Genomic DNA, 21,010 nt, shown 5'->3' with positions numbered 1-21,010 from the left:
TATATCTCCAAGTTGCAAATGCACTGCTGCTCTCGCTGATACTTGCATCTGCCATAGTGTGTGTGTGTGTGCTGGTGGTGAGCGTTGCCGTGTATGTTAGCAAGTGTTTGTGTGTCTGTGTATTTTCCCCATAAGGCAAGACCAGGGGCGGCGGGTGCTGTAGGCTAGGGAAGGCTAAGCCTTCCCAAATATTTGTGTCACTGCATCCTGGTAAAATACAAATATAACATAATGTCTGTGTCTTTGACATTAGCGCTGCTAGCCACCTGTGCCCTGCACTACGAAGCCAGTTCAACATACCCTGGATATGTTTGAGTTATCTTAACTAACCCTAACAAACGAGCGGTCCTACGACGCTGGTTATCAATTCGGTAAATCAAGCCAGGGTTTCTCTCTCCAGCTGAGAGCGCGTTCACGTGAAAGGGGCGGGGTTAGCTACATTTGACCAATCACAAACAGGGACAAGTGTACCGACAGCGCAGCGTCATACTTCATTAATGAAAAGTAAACTAATATTAGACAAATATGAGCTTTAAACATCCATGACTTCAACATATAATCCAGGATACAAGCCACAGAGTTGCACCTGCAAGGAGAATACAGAACAACTGGTTAAAAAATAACTAGGCCTACCGAGTGTTTGAAAGCGTATAGTTTTATGATATCACTGCCCCAAGACACGAGTGGATCTGACTTTAATTACATTTGACTCGAGTGTTTCGTCAACATAATGTGTTACTTAAAATAATACTTCTGCATACAGTATGTGACACTGTAAGTGTTGCACGGCCAGATACGGCTGGAGAAGCTGACTCAGATAAGGAAATATATCATATATTATGATATTATATCGATTATCTGATTGATGATGTAATGATAAGTGTGACACGTCGACATCTTCTCTGCATACGGCAGTTTAAACTGTATTTCCTTTATCCTGTAATATGACTTGAGAGATTTAAACTCCGCACACTGAGTTGATCTATTTTCTATAGACGCCCGAGGTGGGCAGCGTCAGATAAAAAAAGTTATTTAGCCTTCCCAAACCTGAGCCTCACGCGCCGCCTATGGGCAAGATCCGCCCAACTCTGTCTCTGATTGGCTTACCCTGAAATGTTACCCCAGGTTAACCAATCATCACTCCTCTCTGGTCACTTTCACTTTTCCATGGTGCTGTGAGAGGACATCGCTGTATTCGCCTGTAAACTACATCCGCAGGGAGATTCGGTTCAGTTCCATCACATAATGTAACGCAGTAACGCACCCATTTAAATCACAGTGACTGTAACGGCGTTACTGAATGGGAATAGGTAACTAGTAACGTTATTAGTTACCACAAAAGGTAGTTGCGTTCAGTGGCGTTTTCTCCCGGAGGCCAAGGGAAGCCAGGCTTCCCCTGTTTTTTCGGATTGTAGTTATAATTTAAATAAATAAATAAAAATACTTTGTTTTGTTTAGATAATTCAACTTTGCTGTGTGTTGCTGCCGGCCCGTCTCTCCCCCATTCTCATTGAGTATTTTACAAGGAGTGAAACAAACAGCGGCCCTCTAGATGTTATGGTGAAACAGTAGATTGCACTCACTGTTGCGAGAGGAGGCCAGCCGAATCTGGCTTCCCTTGGTGAAAAAAAATGGAGGGATTGACCAATCAGATGAGGCTCACGTGATGCCCCTGCCAACCTGTGATTGGTCAGGGCCATGCCAGAGGCGGCTGGCTTCCCTTTCTTCACAATCCAATCAAAATGTTGCAGTGACGCATCCTGAAACCCGGAAGTAAGCTGCGCTCGGTTTCCCTCCACAGAAAGCAATGGGATTTCTGCATAGGATTTTGGAAAATAGCTCGAAATAAATTCAGTGTAAAATGAACCTGTTAGATAAATGCACGTTGTGTTCAGTCGGATAATATCCACATGTCTACCCTACTTTTATAATTTTAGAATCATAAATCTAATCGATAGAAGATAAATTGCGTCACTGCACCACTCTCACCGCTGTTAGAAAGTAGCAAGCAACTGAAGCAAGTGCAATTATGGAGGGTGGAGATTTTGAGTATTTCATCAAAAATAATTGTACTAAACTTCCGCTACAGCAGCAACAACCAATACAATCTGATGACAGGCCGATGCCCAAACTGGAGCTGTGTACAGCGAGGAACAAAGGAGCGAATCGGACGTAAAACGTTAAAGGTCTCCTGATTTAGTTTGTGAATGAATGCTTATTAGAGTTTGTGCTGGAGAGTGGGTGCGGAACTGTCGGTTTGATAACAGGCGTGTGTAAGTCCTGCATCTGATACAAATGTGTGTAAAATGATACCGGGTGCTGTAATCACTCATCTGGTTACATTATTACATTGACCACCTTACCCCCGACCCAAAAGAAAGGACGTATTATTGGCTTCCCCTAATTTTTTCCCCACGCCACGCTACTGGTTGCGTTACAGTAATGCGTTAGTTTGTAACACGTTAGTCCCAACACTGGTAAACACACACCTGATCACCTGAGAGCTGCCGTTTCATTCAGACTGTTTAAAAAAAAACAACGGTGATTGATTGATTTTCAAACCACTTTTATTCACAAAGCAAATAACCAAACAGACACATTGTCAGTTCAGACAACGACTGAAAATAAGATCCTCATTCTCCACAGAACACAAAGCATTTTTTAACCACATGGCCTCAAATTCTCCCACATTTTTTGTTAAACAAAAGTAACTGTAGTCCGCTTTCAGTCTTGCTTTAACCATCCGCTTGAAAATCGAAACTGCATCGGTTATCCAATGATCCTCAACTTTATTCCTCCTGCTGAGGTAGATGGCCATTTTAGCCTGCCCCAACAAAAATTCAAAAGCTGACTTTTGCAGCTTTGCTTCTGGCTGTACCTCCAACCCAAAATGAACATTGACGTAGAAAAAACCACATTAAACAAAATCAACATCTGAGTGAGTAACTGAAAAAGACAAAGTGAGTTCGACCACATTCTGTAAAACAATGAAAAATGGTTTCCCTCTGTCACAGAAAGGACAGGCCGCAGACACTGTAGGGTTGATCACAGAAACAACGCATTAACAGCTACCGCAGCGTGGAGAATCCTCACTGGAGGTCCCCACCCCTCTTAGTCAGCGGAGGCTTGTAGAGCGCTCTCCACTCAGGCCTCTGAGCCTCCGTCAGGCCCAGGTGGGCTCTCCACCGGGTGTCCACTCGCTCTTGGAGTCTGCTCTGATTCAGAACCTTTGTCACCAAATAATAAAATGTTTTGTTGGACATGGTGCTAAACTTAAAATCAGTAACATTGTCCAACTTTAACAAAAAACCCTCACAACTGAGATCAGGAAAACATTGCATCTCTGGAAAAGAGTCATTGTCATTTGGAGACTTCAGTCCGTTACAGTGAGCAGCGATCAGCGCCAGCTCTGACTGGCTGAGCTGCTGCTTCCAGCTCTGCAGCAGGAGGCTGACCACCCGGACTGACCTGAGGCTCAGATGTGAGGCCAGGCCTGCAGCGTTGTCCAGACCGGGGCCACACACCTCCACCACCTGGCCCAGCGTGAGGATCCTCTCCTCACAGAGTCTCTGTTGTAGAGAAGGCCCTACTCCACACACAAAACGAGATCCACGGACCACCGGCTCTCTGAGTAGCCAGAACAGTGAGCCACGGCACTCTGGTCTCTCTTTTTTGAGTAGTCCCCACACCTTGAAGAGACCTCCATAGAAACCCGAGAGATTGTTCAGGCGTAATCCTTTCAGGTCCATTAGGAACAGCGACTCAGCCAGACCCAGCCCACCACAGCGCTCCAATAAAGCCCGAGCTACGGGTCTCCAGACCAGGTCAGCAGGTCCAGTCAGGAACCTCTGGACGAACCGGAGCCTGAAGGCCGCCCCTCTGCTTGCCAGGTGAACCAGGCCATGTCCCCCCTCCTCCTTTGGCAGGAACAGGACGCTCTGAGGGACCCAGTGCATGCGGTCCCAGAAGAAGTCCACCATGAGAGCCTGCACCCTGGACAGCAGGTTTACGGGTGGGTCGGTGCACGCCAGCCGGTGAGCCAGCATGGAGGAAACAAGGTTGTTTAAAATAAGGATTCTCCCTTTAAAAGAAAGTTTGGGAAGGATCCACTTCCACTTCTTTAACCGGCCTTCCACTTTCTCTATAAGCCCGTCCCAGTTCTTCAAACAAAATGTGTCATCACCAAGATAAATACCCAGGTACTTTAACCCTGCCCTTTTCCAACCAAGGCCCCCAGGTAACACCAAGCTGTCAATACTGCCCTCTCCTACTGCTAAGGCCTCACTTTTCCCCCAGTTGACTCGAGCAGATGAGATTTTGCAAAAATTGCTCACAGTTTCAGTTAAAACATTGATGTCATCTTGTTTTTTAACAAAGACCATTATGTCATCCGCATACGCAGACAATTTAAAAACATCCCTACAGCCAGGAAAAGAGAAACCCTGTAACTTTGACCTTAACCGGTGTAAAAAAGGCTCTATGGCCAGGGAGTAGAGCATCCCGGACAAAGAGCAGCCCTGTCGGACTCCTCTCTGAGCTTCAAAAGGAGCACACAAACTACCGTTTATCTTCAGTACACTCTCAAGGTCCCTGTACAAGACCTGGATCTTGGCTATGAGACCAGAGCTGAACCCAAAAGCTTCCAGCGTCTGCCACAAGTACTGGTGTTCAACTCGGTCAAAAGCCTTTTCTTGGTCTAGAGAAATCAGACCAAGCTCACAGCCCAATGAACCGGAGAGGTCCAAAACATCTCGAATTAAAGTCACGTTGTCAGTTATCAACCTGCTGGGTACACAGTATGTCTGGTCTACGTGAATGACATGCTCCATCACTTTCCTCAGCCTCGTCGCTAACACTTTGGAAAGCAGCTTGTAGTCGGTACAGAGTAGAGACACAGGACGCCAGTTCTTAATCTCCTGCAGGTCTCCTTTCTTAGGGAGGAGAGTGAGCACAGCTCTCCTGCAACTCAGAGGCAACCTCCCGTTACTTAGACTGTCTCTGAGCACACTCAGCAGGTCGTCACCTATAACTGGCCAGAGAGCCTTATAGAAGTCTGCAGGCAGGCCGTCTATGCCAGGAGCCTTCCCACTCTGCATGCTCTGCAGGGCCTCCTGCAACTCCTGGGCAGAGAGCTCCGCCTCCAGCTCAGCATGGTCCTCCTCAGGGACGTTAGGAAGGCCCTCATAGAACGACTGCGCCACCTCTGGCTCGGCCTGGAACTCTGTTCTGTAGAGCTCTTTGTAGAACTCCACAGCACACTGACGAATGTCGGCGGACTCCTGAAGCAGCTGCCCAGCATTGGATCGCAGGGAGTGCATCAGCCTCCTCTGACCATTCTTACGCTCGAGACCAAAGAACAAGTGAGAGGGAGCATCCATTTTCACGATGTTCTGAAACCGGGATCTGACCAGAGCACCCTGAGCAGAAAACCCCAGCAGGTCAGACAGAGCTGAGCTTTTACTTTTGAAAACTTCAACATGTTCTCGCTCTCCTGTGGAGTCTGCCAATCCCTGCAGCTCCACCACTTCTCTCTCCAGAGCTCTCAGAGATCTAGCCATGTCCTTTGTGACATTGAAAGTGTACTGTTGGCAAAGCTGCTTGATCTTCACTTTACCTACATCCCACCACTGCTGAAGAGAATTGTACTCTCTCTTAGATAAACGGTAGTTTTCCCAAAATAATTTAAAAACATTTTTAAAATGGTTGTCGGCCAACAGAGAAGCATTAAAGTGCCAATACGCACTATTACACTTAACATGATTAATAAAAACTGAGACTTGTACGAGGGAATGGTCAGAGATTCCCACTGGACTGATGGAGCAGCTTCTGCTTACATTAATGTGATGATTAAAAACATAGACACGATCCAGCCTAGCCAGAGACAACAGGTTATCCCTAGAGTGCACCCACGTGTGCTGCCGCTGGCCCGGGTGGAAGTGCCTCCAAACATCACACAGCTCAAAGCTTTCTGTTAGTCTCATTAAGGCACTCTTCGAGGCCGCATGTGGTTCCTGGTGGTTCCTATCCAGCACAGGGTTCTCTGTGCAGTTGAAGTCACCCCCCAGGAACAGATACTCCCCACTATCACAGGTGCTAAGAGTGTGTTTTAGTTTATCAAAAAACAAAAGCCTCTCCGCGCCCACACTGGGAGCATAAATATTTATAAAACATATTTTAACTTTTTCAAATTCAGCATTTATTTTGAGCAAGTGTCCTGATGACCTCATCGACCGTACAGGAGAAGGGTGTAAAGCCCCTCGCAAAGAGAATGGCAACCCCTCCACTATTGCTGCGCTTATGGCTGAAGAAGCCCTCCCCCCCCCATTCCCTCCTCCAGTCACTCTCGTTCTCAGCAGTGCTGTGAGTTTCCTGGAGAAACGTTACATTTAAACTCTTGTTTCCCTAATAAAGTAAATAAAGATGCTCTCTTAGCATCCCCTCGAGCACCGTTAATGTTTAAAGAGCCCAGCTTTATGTCACTCATAATGAAATTATAGTTGCATCCTAACAAAATCAAAAACCTGGCTGAAGAAAAATAAAAAATAAAAAATAAAACCAAGATGTACTTATTCATCATTCTTTGCAGTTTCCCCTCTAATCCTCTGAAGTATCTTCTTTAACCGAGCCTTCTCTGGGCCGCTGAAGAAAGGTTCCCCTAAGGCTTCTTTGCGCCGCATGAGAACCCTGGCAGTATTGTGGAAGATCTGCAAATCTGCAAAAAAGTCATCTAACTTCACCCCCCTCCACCCCTTAGTTTCCGCCAGAAAGGATCTGATCCTCTGGAAAGAATACTCCTCTCCCTTTGCTACCTCAACGATGTCAAAGAATGACTCGCTGTCACTGTCCTCTGAGTCCTCTGAGACTCCCTCTGGCTGAGAGGAGGAACACATCGACTCCTTCTTTGACACCTTCCCTTTCTGAGCCACACTTCCTTTGCTCACTTGTTCGTTTTTCCTTTTAACAGGTAACCTTAACAAATCCTCATCCATTACCACATCCTCCAGAACAGACTCAGCCACTCTCGCTGCAGTGTGCTCACTATCTGCTTTCTGTGTGACCTGAGTGTCTGTGTGTGTGATACTGTGTGTACCGGCTGCCTGTGTGCTTTCCACGCGTGGAACCGTTGGCTCTGCCACGGACCGACTGACCTGCGGTTCCACCACCGGCGTTTCCGCTGCAGGCGCAGGCCCGGCCGTGGACAAAGCAACCGGCAGCGGCTCCGACGCGGGCGCGGACCCCAACACCGGCGGCCCGGCCGTGGACAAAGCAACCGGCAGCGGCTCCGCAGCTGGCGCGGGCCCGGCCGTGGACAAAGCACCCGGCAGCGGCCCCGCAGCTGGCGCGGACCCCAGCACCGGCGGCCCGGCCGTGGACAAAGGGACCTGCAGCGGCTCCGCCGCGGGCGCGGACCCCTGCACCGGCGGCCCAGCCGTGGACAAGGCAACCGGTAGCGGCTCCGCCGCGGGCACCGTCGGGCCGGCTGCGAGCGCGGACACCACGGGCGCGTCACCCGCCCTCTCCGGGCACGCGCGAATCAGGTGTCCTGCCGCTCCACAACCATAACATTTCAAAATGTCAGACGTAACATGGACAGTATACACAAAATCATCAATTTTAAACTTGAGAGCCAGATTTAGTTCCCCTTCATCCTTTTTCAGGACCATAAGCACCTGTCTCCTAAAAGACACAACGTGCTTGAGGTGCGGGGATTTGCAGCCCAGGGGGATCAACTTAATGGGAGACGCAAGCTGCCCGTGTCGAGCTAGCTCTCTCTCCAACAACTCGTTTCTCAGAAACGGGGGTACATTAGAGATGATTACTTTTTTAGCTGGAGTGACCAGGGGTAGCACGGGTAACAGCGTCCCTTTAATCACTAGCCCGCTCTCCACCAGCTGGTTAGCTTTCTCCGTGCAGTCTAAAAAAATAACCACTGCACTGTTCATGCGGGAGGCAGATTTAACTCTGCCATATCCCACCACAGCCCCCACAGCCAGACCACACTCCTCCACCGACACATCGACAGGTGGAGAGAGCTTGATGGCGTGTTGGCGAGTCAGCTTCTCTAACACAGCGCAGCTGCCACGGAACGCCATGCCGGGCGGCGTGACTGCAGCTGCAGCCGCTAGATAAACAATTCACCAGTGCAACCAAACAACACCACCAAAAAACACCAAAGTCGGTGAAGTGATGCACAAAGACATAAACTATCACCCAGAGAAAAATGAATTTGTAACAATGGTTTGAAAAGTTGTAAAACTTTAAACGATCGCTCTCCGCTATACTCACCGGTCCACTCACAATCTGAGAGAGAGAGAGAGCGAGAGCGAGAGCGAGAGCGAGAGCGAGAGCGAGAGCGAGAGAAAGAAAAAGAAAAAAAAAACATATTTTCATTCATGGGGGGAGTGATTAGTAAAATATGCATGAATAAAAAGAAAAATGTTAGCTGGGTGAAATAAGATGAGATAAACTTGTTGAGAGGTACAACTAGTCTTTAATGAGGAGCAGGGGAGAGAGGAGACTTTAAACTGGCAGCTCTCTGTTTACTGACTGTACAAGTGAAAGTATCTCCTGATTCAGTTCAGAGAAAATATAATGTTCATATCTGGCGCCACCTAGTGTCAGAAGATTACTGTCCTCTGGTTACTCTGAGTAATAAGTAATGTGATGACTAAAGACAGTCTGTATATTTTCCAATGTTTGATCTCTGATGCGTGTGTTTGGGTGTGTGTGTGTGTGTTTTGTGTGTTTTGTGTGTGTGTTATGTGTGTTTGTGTGTTTTTGTTTGTGTGTGTGTGTGTGTGTGTGCCTGTCCTCTCACAGGGAGAATATGATCTTCATCCTCCTGCTGCTCCTCTTCCTCACCTCCTGTGTCTCTGGTTCAACCCGGTATCACGGCAAGACGTGAACATGTGACCATTTACCATGCTGGGAAACGTGAAGATGTCACGACTTCGTCCCTTCAAACGTGACAGTTTCACAGTATTGTTAACCAGTGGAGAAATACCCGGAACCGAAGCTGTTGCCTGGCAACGCAATCGCACAACGTCACGTCCGTTAATTCCACATCTACACGCATGGGTTAACATCGATTTAATACATTAATGTAGCCTTTGTTTCTGCTCAAAGAGGTGTCGACCAGCTGGGGCAACAAGAAAATCAGCTAAATCAAGTGTGACTATTAAAAAATAAATCATTATTATATTAATATTGACAATAACAACCGACCGTCGGGGAGCATTTGCTTGGCATTACCGGGTATTTCTCCACTGGTTTGGCCATGTTAACAATACCGTGTAACTGTCACGTTTGAAAGGACGAAATCATGACTTCTTCACGTCTCCCAGCATGGTAAATCGTCACATGTTCACGTCTTGCTGTGATACCGGGTTGGCCACAATAATGTATACTGATGTTATTGAGTTAAAATACCAATATTGTGGCTTTCGAAGTTAACATTGATTGATATAAATGTGATTAAATCAGCATATAGCCTACTTCTGCCAGGGGATGTCACCCCTCAAACTGTCCTGCCACCCTCTTGCCACCCCATGAATATTTTACTAGATCCGCCCCTTGTCCTCACAGAAGGACGCCTCACACTTCATGTCTCCAGACTCAGGACCAGTGACTCTGGGTTTTATGTGTGTGAGATACTTGTCATACCTGATGGGAGTAACTCTAGGAGAAGTTGGCTCAACGTCACTGGTGAGTAACCGCCATTCATCTTTAATAATGTTAAACTCTCAGGGTGTTCGAGAACCTGAGAAATGTTGAAGATCTTTAGTTTTCTTTTTCGGGGAAATGTTTTTGACACAGAGTTGTTTGGTGTTTTGACAGCAGCGACACATTGGAACAAACCTGAGACTCCCAACACAGGAAGAAACAAACCTGAGACTCCCAACACAGGAAGAAACAAACCTGAGACTCCCAACACAGGAAGAAACAAACCTGAGACTCCCAACACAGGAAGAAACAAACCTGAGACTCCCAACACAGGAAGAAACAAACCTGAGACTCCCAACACAGGAAGAAACAAACCTGAGACTCCCAACACAGGAAGAAACAAACCTGAGACTCCCAACACAGGAAGAAACAAACCTGAGACTCCCAACACAGGAAGAAACAAACCTGAGACTCCCAACACAGGAAGAAACAAACCTGAGACTCCCAACACAGGAAGAAACAAACCTGAGACTCCCAACACAGGAAGAAACAAACCTGAGACTCCCAACACAGGAAGAAACAAACCTGAGACTCCCAACACAGGAAGAAACAAACCTGAGACTCCCAACACAGGAAGACGGGGAAGGATTGGCCTCTACTTTGAGATTGCACTGGTTTCTGTTCTACTTGCTCTGTGTGTCTGTGTGCTTCTTAACTTCAGACGACAAGCAGCCAGTGAAGAAGGTTCAGACTCAGGGGCAGGTAACAGTTCAGCAGGTGGATCAACAGAAACAGTTTGACACTATCTGTTACTTTAATGCTCATCTAAAGACATTTGCACACTCCTGCACAATACTGACTCTTTAGATCTGCAGCGCTCTGACACTTTACTTCAGGTATACTGTACATCTTATCGCTCTTTCGTTGAGAGATCAACTCAAATGATCAAATGTGATTTCTGAGAGAATCTGTACCAATCAAAATTCTTTCTAATGTGATTTATTTATAGGCTGGAATCTCTGCTGCATTCTGACACATGTTGCACCTCCTGTCATTTGGTCCATATTGCAGTTTCGTTGGATTGTTCAGCCTCAGCCTACATATCGATGTTTTATAACGCTGTCGCTGTGAGGTCTAGAATCTATGAACAGCATTTGTAATTGTATTTAATATTTATCGTTTACTGTAATCTTTCCTATCGGAGTTGCTCTCGGTCTCCGTTACGTTACTTCAGTCCTGATGAAATATGAGTTCTGTTTTTTTGCACTTTGTATTGAAGTTAGACACTGACATGTTTTGCATTGTACATATGTGTAGTTGTAGAAGAATGAGACAAAATAATGTTGTTTTTAATAAGCTTTATTTTATTGGACCTGCTGTTGTTTTCATTCTGAATGCCTATTTGTTTATTGTGAGATGTTTGAAAGCCATGTTGTTTTGTACATTTAAAAATAAATCTTTTAAATATACAGAGTGGTGTAATGTAACTTAGAACATATACTCAAGTTCTGTACCTAAGTAAGAAATGTGAGTATTGTTATACTTTTACTCCACTACATTAATGTATCAGGCTCTAGAACAAATCGAATGGGGGGCAATCATTTACCACGGGGGGCACACACTGCCGTCAACAACCAACACACAAACACCAACGCAGCTTCCATTTCAAAACATGCTGTGAAGTCTGAGGGGTATACGAAGCAGGATTTTCGCTTAGCGACTAACTTCAGGGAAAACTCAGGGTTTCCGGTCCTACGAAGCTGGTTCTCTTTTTAGCAGGCTAGATCTCCATGGTAACTTATGCCGTGCGGCTAACCTGGGGGGTATACTACGAAGCTGGTTCAAGCTAACCTGGATATGTTGGAGTTAGCCGGTTGGCCTAATCCAAAACATACGCGCTCTCGCTAAACTGTACTACGACGCTGGTTATCAAGTGGATCGCTCAAGCCAGCCGTGTCCTATCTAGTTAGGTGCGCGTTCACATGAAAGGGGTGGTATCAGGAGCATTCGACCAATCACAAACATGGAGAAGCGTACTGACAGCGCAGCGTCATACTTCCTGAATGAAAAGTCAACTATAATATTAGACATATGAAGAAGTTAAAGTTTAAACATCCATGACTTAAACACTTGATCCAGGATCAAAGCCACAGAGCTGCACCTGCAAGGTGAATACAGCTGAGAACAGAACAAGTGTTTGAATGCGTACATTAACAGCTTTATGATATCACTGCCCCGTCTAAGACACGATCTGACTTTAATTACATTTGACTCGAGTGTTTCGTCAACTTAATGTGTTGCTTAAAATAATACTTCTGCATACAGTATGTGACACTGAGTGTTGCACGGCCAGATACGGCTCAGCTGACTCAGATCAGGAGATATATGATACATTATTAAGTGATATGATGTGAATGATAATGGGACACATCGAAGTCTGCACTCACAGTGCTGCGGATTGTAGGCTACGTAATGTTACTTTGATCCGGTTACTTATGTTGTGGCAGATATTTAATTAAGCTTTCTTAACATAATAGTATAATAGTTATAATAGTCTGATTGCTCTGAAGATGGGAGTTGATGTTCTATTCATTTTCACGTTCACACAGTCGGTGATTTTGGCCGGCTGTCTTTCCTGCAACGGCAGTTTAAACTGTATTTCCTCCGCACACTGAGCTCTGATTGGTCAGCAGGCGTGGTGCTTTCGCTGAGTTGATCTCTTATCCTGGAACCTATCCTGCATTGGAGCACAGACTATGTTCCAGGATAAGTTACCATGGAGATCTAGCCCGCTAAAAAGAGAACCAGCTTCGTAGGACCGGAAAGCCCGAGTTTTCCCTGAAGTTAGCCGCTAAGCGAAAATCCTGCTTCGTAGTACACCCCCCAGACAGGTGTCCGTGCTTGTATTTATCAATAGTGTTGCAACCTTGTGCAGGAGAGGCAGGCAGGCAGGCAGGCAGGCAGGCAGGCAGGCAGGCAGGCAGGCAGGCAGGCAGGCAGGCAGGCAGGCAGGCAGGCAGGCAGGCAGGCAGGCAGGCAGGCGTAGTGGGGATTTCTTTACTGGGGTGACACTATTTTAATTAGGTCATCCCAAACAATGCCACACAAGTGCGCACGTGCGCAGTGCACTCACAAAACGGGCAGACAGGCCCACAGAAACTACCGGTATGCTTAGTCCCACTTTAGTTAGCAGACGGCACTGCGCTCAACACACACAGACTCAAAACCATGGACACACTGGCACATAAATTACATAAACAATGTATAGGCGGCTGAGTTGCATAAACTACAGTATTGCAACTAAGCAGACCTCTCTCTCTCTATCTATTTAAAACTCATAACAAACAAAATTCCCAAAGTTGTCCTGAAATTAACTTATTAAATAAACTAAACGAAAAATATAGCCTACTTATGCAAACAACAATGAATCTGGACTTGAAATTAATCTGATTAGGCCTAGCCTACATTGCAAATAAGCAGACAGCGCTGCATTTCACACACACACACACCTTGTGTTTTGAAGACTGATAAATCTGAAATGAACCAACTTTGCAGCCCTGTTTCCCAGCTTTGCAGTCTATCCACGGGCATGCCTCTTGTTTCCTCCGTCCATACGTCTGGGAAAGGTGAGCTTGAGCTAGCCAGGGGAACGTTGCTAGCGCAGCTAACGTTAACGTTAGTGCTAGCATTATCCACGTCTTTAGGCGGCTCTTGATGATGTAGTGCTAGTAGCAGCTTCACTTGTAGCTTCGGTGCTGCTAGCCTCTTTCTTCTTGTGAATTATATTCTTTTTAGGAAAGAAGTCAAGTAAAAAATGTTTGCCTGCCATTATAGAGCTTTTTCGTTAGCGTTCTTGAGGGAAAGAGCTGGCTCCCTCCAGTGGGTGTGTCAGTGGGTGTGTCACTGACACACCCACTGACACACCCCCAGCTCTTCGCAGGGTCACGAGCGTGATGACGAATCATAATTATTTAAGGAAATCGTTTTTATTTTGTATTATAATTACTGTGAAATGTATTATGTTTTTGTCATTATTACAACAAATACACTCTTGCAACTGATAACACTGGCAATGATTTATATTTATTAGATTATTTAAAAAAAGATCATGCTCCAAATAAGTGGGGGTACGGCGTACCCCCGCGTCCAACGCCCACTACACCACTGCACACACACACACACACACACACACACACACACACACACACACACACACACACACACACCACACACACACACACACACACACACACACACACACACACACAATTTCCACACTTTTGTTCGACCCGAACACCTTGTTGGGGGGGGGGGGGGGGGGGGGGGGGGGGGGGGGGGGGGGGTACAGTGGGTGGTCATTGAAAACAAGGTGTTCTGATATATGTTCTTCACAGAAAATGAGCCAAGGCCATTGAGTGTGGGTTTGAACAAATTATTATTATATCTTTAGCTAAATAATGAAAACGGGTCCCACAGACAAGGTTAATAAGGAAAACCAAATGATCCGAAGATACAGTACTCACAGGGTTCACATCAGGACGTTCATTGGCTACTGCTCACCGATCTGCCGTTGATCCCAGTGGAAACGCCCCCTCTGTCTCTAGCTGTGAACCAGAGCCCTGTGAACTACTCCTGTTGTAATCGGACATATTCAGACATGAAAACCAGAACACAGAACTGTCAGCACTGAGGTCTCTGCAGTCTCAACTATGTAAAGGTAAGAACACATGCTTCTACTTTTTTAAAGAAATATATCTTACTGCTGCTTTCTGTTGCTCTCCTGTTGAGATGAACCTCTTTTAGGCAAGGCAATTTGATTTGTAGAGCACTTTTCAGCACGTGGCGATTCAAAGTGCTTTACAGATTAAAAGCAAAAGACATTTAAGAACAAATACAGCATAAATACATGATTAAAAAGGCATTTAAAAGCAGGCATAATAAGCAAAGGTAATTAAATACAATAAATAAATAAACACAGCAGGTAGAGAATACATGACTAAAAGGCATACTGTAGTGTGAGTATGGGCAGCTCAATTAAAAGCAGCGGCAAATAGACGTTTTTAGTCGGTATTAAAAATAGGAAGTGTTTCGGCGGACGTGCACGATTTGGGCAGTTTGTTCCAGATTGTTGGGGCATAATAACTAAAAGCTGCTTTTTCATGTTTAGTGGTTATTCTCGGAACAGAGAGCAGACCTGAGACTCCTGGATGCTTTGATGGAGGAGGCCGTCTATATACGTCGGTCCTAAGCCATTTAGTGATTTAAAAACTAGCAGTAGTATTTTAAAATCAGTTCTTTGGCAGACTGGAAGCCGGAGTAATGAACCGGACTGATGTGATCCACTTTTCTAGTGTCAGTGAGCACTCGAGCAGCAGCGTTCTGAATCAGCTGCAGCTTTCTGATAGATTTGTTAGTGAGCCCTGTGAAGACACTATTGCAGTAGTCGAGTCTACTGAAGATAAAAGCATGGACACGTTTTTCTCTATCTCTGCAAGAAACAGGAACTGTCCTAACGTTGTGACATTTGACCAGCTTCCCCAAAAGACTGCTTTGCTGCAGTTTCTGTGAACAAAGTGCACACAACGAATAAACACGTCGCAGACACCGGTATATGTGATCATAAGGAATGCACATCAAAATACTACTTCATTTTCAGGGTATTCTCATATGACTGTTTTAATTGTCTATTAAACAGTTTACAGTTTGAAGAATAATATGGACATTACAAATATTCATACAAATGTAAGAAACTTAAAGGTTACATATTATTTTAATTGTATTTACCAGTGTATCTAAAAACAGTTTTATTGTAGAACCATCTGCTCTTGATATAAAAGCAGGAACCAACGTGTGTTTTGTATCGCTGCAGGGTAAGCAAACATCGCCTCTTATTTTTATATCATGAGCACAAATAGCTTTTTTAATTCAGATTTAAAAATATGAGAAGAGGTTTATAAAAAAAAGACATGCCACTTATACTATAATGTTTCTCTCACGAGAAATGATGTAACGAATCCACGGTCGACAGATTGGAGAATGGAGAGGCTTTCTCACAGTAGGCTATTTGCATTTCCCTCCACTTTGCGTGATCAGAGAGCACAAGGTTGACTGTTGATAGAGGCAGAGTTTGTATTGGAACAGGGTCAGAGTTTCAACCGCTTTATTCAAGCTGGATTTTATCTTCAGAAAACACGTTTAGACACAGCAATATTAAAAACAATATTCTTGAAATCTGCATGAATGCAAAAGCTGTCCCTTTGACTTGAGATTCTGAAACAAAAATGAAGGGGTTCAGTTGGTCCTGTATTTCAGTCTGTGTTCTCTGATATCTGGCGCCACCAAATGAAGCCGCTGACGTAGGGCTGTGCGATTATGGCAAAAATCATAATCACGATTATTTGGGTCAATAATTGATATCACGATTATTTTTGACGATTATTCATTGACCATTTATTGAACTTTAAAACAAATAATATTTTACCAATAAACAAGATCAATAAATGTGTTGGATCGCACTTCCAAAACCATACTAAACATATATTAATATGATAAATAAAAATAAATAAAAATAAATAAAAATAAATAAAATGAAATAAAATATGATGCAGTGCACTGTCACAACCTACTGAAAACTCCTTAACATATAGCCAACATTTTGGTAAAACATATTCAACATATTCCACTCAGTTAAACGTTGAAGGCTGGCCAACCGTCATGGTCCAGAAGTAACAGGAAATAAATGTTGAACTACAATTTAAGACCAAATAAAAATGTTTAGGCCACCATGGCAAATGCTGGTAGGGCTGCTCATGTCATCTCTTAAAGATGTATTGCAATAAACACCAGCCTGTTGACATGGTCTGGTTTCAGAGATGAGCGCAGGCAGGTGACGATATTGCCACCTGTACTGAAGACCCTCTCTGAAGAGGAACTTGTGGCAGTGCTGCCACATATGACACAGGAAAAAAAGAAAAGACTGAAGAACCCTTTCTTTGCCATTATATAAAAATAGTGTTGCTACAAAAGTATAAATTAGGCTTACTAATAAGACAACTCAGATCTGAAGCTACACAGTAATCTGCTGCAGCAACAGTGCAATAAAAAAGACAACATTAATAGAATCAAACCCATTTTTTGTTGCATTTTATTAGAGTATAAAAAGAAATGCCTTTAAAATAGGATGCAAGCAACACTAGTTTCTGAACTGATAGACTATAATCAATTTAAACAGAACAGATCTTAATGTTTGCATTCTTATACCATTTTGTACAATAATTATCATGAATAAATTCAAACAAACTAAAACTTACAGCAGATTAATAACAGTATCTAAATTGAGTTTTTATTATATCAAAAACCTGTTGAAATGCTGCTGTTATTTTTACTGTCCCACAAAAGCGCGTCGCAGCCTCCAGGAAAGCTTCTTTCATAACTTCGCCGTCTTTGAAAGACTTCATGTGTTTCGCTAGAACGTGACTGACACGATAAGATGCTCTGGTAGCAGCCTTGCTCTTGTTGTTAGGCCTGGTGGAAATGGACTGCTGTGCATTTAGCTGTGCTCTCAGGCCCCTCCCCTTTTGGAGCGTAGGGCAGAATTAGGAGGGAATTCCGTCTCGTAGCGTTTGTGCACTGTTTTGAAATGCCGCTCCGAAATTACCCTTCTTCGATAAAGCCACGCTCGCATTGCAGATGAGACAGATGGACTTTGAATTGGAATAGATACAAAAATAATGATCCTCCCACTTGGAGTGAAAATTATATATTTTGGGCTTTTTTGCTTCTGCCATAATTGCGGTCTTGTGTGTGTGCGGACTGTCACTCCTGTTGACCATCCATGCTGTTGACACGGACAACGTCAGCGAACTAGTGCACTGCTCACCAGCCACGCCCGGACACATGGGGTGAGGCCGGCCAATCACAAAGCTTTGATGCGTTCAAGTGCATTATTCTGGCACGGGAACATTATGTTACAGGACATTAACGATAAAACAGAATATTGTTGTTCTATTTTTAGACACATCTCGCGATCGACTGGGAATCTCCCCGCGACCCTTCTTTTTAACTAGTTGCTGCTCTTGTTCTGACATCTTCGCTTGCGCTGAACACTCACAACACATGTCACTCCCACGTGGCCGAGTGGGCTTTTAGGGAGGGGCGAAAGCGCACCCAGCAAAATAATCGTATTTTGTCAATTATGCTGTTTTCCTAATCGTCGCAAACCATAATCGTAATCGCGATTAAAATACGATTAATTGCACAGCCCTAGTTGGTCCTGTATTTCAGTCTGTGTTCTCTGATATCTGGCGCCACCTAGTGTCAGACATGTGTTACTGTTCCTGGTGTCAGTCCTCTGTGCAATAATAATAGTCATGTGGTAAAGACAGACTATGTTTTCTGATGTGTGTGTGTGTGTGTGTGTGTGTGTGTGTGTGTGTGTGTGTGTGTGTGTGTGTGTGTGTGTGTGTGTGTGTGTGTGTGTGTGTGTGTGTGTGTGTGTGTGTGTGTGTGTGTGTGTGTGTGTGTGTGTGTGTGTGTGTGTGTCCTCTCACAGGGAGAAGATGATCTTCCTCATCCTGCTGCTCCTCTTCCTCACCCCCTGTGTCTCTGGTTAGTGTACTCCTTTATTTCCCACTTAGACACATTGAATATTATTGAAAAACCTTTTGTGTCTCGTTGTACCTTTTCCTAAAGAAGCATCTTAGAGCTCTTTGGTGTGGAACACTATTAGAGCAAGAAAAGAGGGTCAACACTGAGGAGGGGGATTCTGATTTATTTAGCTTTTTTAAATCAAAATGTCAAGAAGTGGAGCTTTCAGTATATTCTCTGACAAAAGTAGTTTATTCTTAAAAGTTCAATGTTTATTCTCAATAATTACACTTTTAAAGCTTAACTGTTTTTTCTGATACATGTTTCCTAATAACTGCCCTCAAATTGAAAGATTGATATTTTACTCAACATTTTTGGCTTTTTCTTAACATGCTGAATAAAAAAGTAAAATAGTCCTTTTCTTCTTTATGTCCCCTCATACCCTAAAACTCTTCCTCACCTGAGGAGACCTCTGTCTCTGGTAAGCTTCAGATGGTCTCTTTAAAGAGTCCCTCTGTGTCTCCTCCACAGGAACATAGCTGCAGTTTAAAGAGTCCCTCTGTGTCTAACTATGTTGAAGCACTTATTTTAACTGATATTATACATATGTATTATACTCTTATATAAAATGTATGTAGATAGTATAAGAAATGTGCAGAATATGACAGTTTAATGGTGGAGGTATACACACATATTGATAGATGTCTTGTAATGCACTGTTGAGGAACCTGCGACCAAAGTTTTTCATCTCTTGTCAGGTATTGAACAATCAATAAATAAAGAACTAATAATTATTAAATATAAAAACACAGAATTTGTGTGATTATACTAAATGATTTACAAATAAACACCACTGCATATTTACAACTGTTACACATGCTGATGAAACGCAAATGTTTCCAACTTGGGATCAATAAAGTATATCTTATCTTAAGATGATCGATGGCTACTGCCATATTTGCAAAATGTGCCTCTGAACCTTGACAAGTGCATGTTTCAGGCTTATCAATTAACAACAGGAGGGGTCACAGACATAAGACCAGCTGTTAAATAAAGCTCTTCTGAGCTTAGCTGGCATGTGGGTAATGCTGCCCATTATGGACACAAGCAATTTTCACCCATTTATTAATTATATGTTTTAAATGTGAGTGTTTCCTATCCCCTAAAGCTCCAGGGATGTACACAGTTTAATACTGGCCACTTCTTATTATGGGAAATACGAAAACGTCTTTTAAAACTACAACTCCCAGTAGAGGAGTGCCAAAGAGCATGTTGCGAAACACAATAGCCAGCATGTGTAGTTCTGGGAAAGGGGTGGGGGGGGGGGGACGGGGTGGACCTGTTAAAATCCAGTGTTGGACAGTCTGCCGTGGTTCCATCCCATTTCAAGTGCTGTTCGACGCTCGGCACACTCTCCAATCACAGAGCTTGAGGACTATCACGGGGTTTGTCAAGCGAAGCGGATAGAATACTTACTTCCGGGTTTAATATTCTGTAAAGCAAATTAGCTGCTCCGACCCTCGGTCCTGACGGACTCCAACTTGTGTTTATTATCAAGGATAATTATGGTTATTGTTGAGTAACTGGAGAATTGCACAGGGGAAAATAACGTATCTATGCCACAATTTTAGATGCAGATTTTGTTAAACTAATACGTTTGCGCTGTGGACCAACACTATACATTGACGGGGAAGGGGGGTAGCAATAAAGATAACACCATTAAACAGTTACACAACATAACAGAAATAATATCGATAGCAGCGTCCCTAGCAACCACCTTGGTAACAATGAAAACGTTGTATAGACACAATTTCCTGAAGTAATCTTCGTAATAACTAGCACATCTGTGTCTCCTCCACAGGTACATAGCTGCAGTTTAAAGAGTCCCTCTTGGTCTCCTCCACAGGAACATAGCTGCAGTTTAAAGAGTCCCTCTGTGTCTCCTCCACAGGAACATAGCTGCAGTTTAAAGAGTCCCTCTGTGTCTCCTTCACAGGAACATAGCTGCAGTTTAAAGAGTCCCTCTGTGTCTCCTCCACAGGAACAAAGCTGCAGTTTAAAGAGTCCCTCTGTGTCTCCTCCACAGGAACATTTGTAGTGAATGTGACTCAGACTTCCTATCAGGCAGAGGAGAACCAGAACATCACCCTGGAGTGGACCTTCAGCACCAGAACAGACACTTCCCTCAGATCCATTTCTACCCTCTGTAAGATGTTTGCTGAAGGCAGATCTTACGTCCTATTTCATCTAAAAGAAGGTGTTGAATCCCCAGAGTCTCAGGATCCACAGTTTTCAGGACGAGTCCAGTGGGACAAAGACGTCCTCACAGAAGGACGACTCACACTTCATGTCTCCAGACTCAGGACCAATGACTCTGGGTTTTATGTGTGTGACATACTCGTCAGACCTGATGGGAGTAACTCTAGGAGATGCTGGCTCAACGTCACTGGTGAGTAACCCCCATTAATCTTTAATAATGTTAAACTCTCAGGGTGTACGAGAACCTGAGAAATGTTGAAGATCTTTAGTTTTCTTTTTCAGGGAAATGTTTTTGACACAGAGTTGTTTGGTGTTTTTACAGCAGCGACACATTGGAACAAACCTGAGACTCCCAACACAGGAAGAAACAAACCTGAGACTCCCAACACAGGAAGAAACAAACCTGAGACTCCCAACACAGGAAGAAACAAACCTGAGACTCCCAACACAGGAAGAAACAAACCTGAGACTCCCAACACAGGAAGAAACAACCTGAGACTCC

General features: G+C 44.2%; 1 protein-coding gene across 1 annotated transcript; it reads left to right on the top strand.

Annotated features, from left to right (window-relative positions):
- Positions 1–9,548: 9,548 nt before the first annotated feature.
- On the top strand, positions 9,549–11,183 carry LOC117540714 (sporozoite surface protein 2-like). Its single transcript, XM_034207508.1, has 2 exons — positions 9,549–9,705; positions 9,838–11,183. Exons 1-2 carry the CDS (start codon positions 9,549–9,551, stop codon positions 10,461–10,463), a joined length of 783 nt encoding a protein of 260 aa, XP_034063399.1. The 3' UTR covers positions 10,464–11,183.
- The last annotated feature ends 9,827 nt before the right edge of the window (positions 11,184–21,010 follow it).

This window comes from Gymnodraco acuticeps, unplaced genomic scaffold (assembly GCF_902827175.1).
Source record: "Gymnodraco acuticeps unplaced genomic scaffold, fGymAcu1.1, whole genome shotgun sequence".
Classification (NCBI taxonomy): Eukaryota; Metazoa; Chordata; class Actinopteri; order Perciformes; family Bathydraconidae; genus Gymnodraco; species Gymnodraco acuticeps.
The sequence above is the reverse complement of the archived record's forward strand: the minus strand, read 5'-3'. Positions and strand labels throughout refer to the sequence as shown.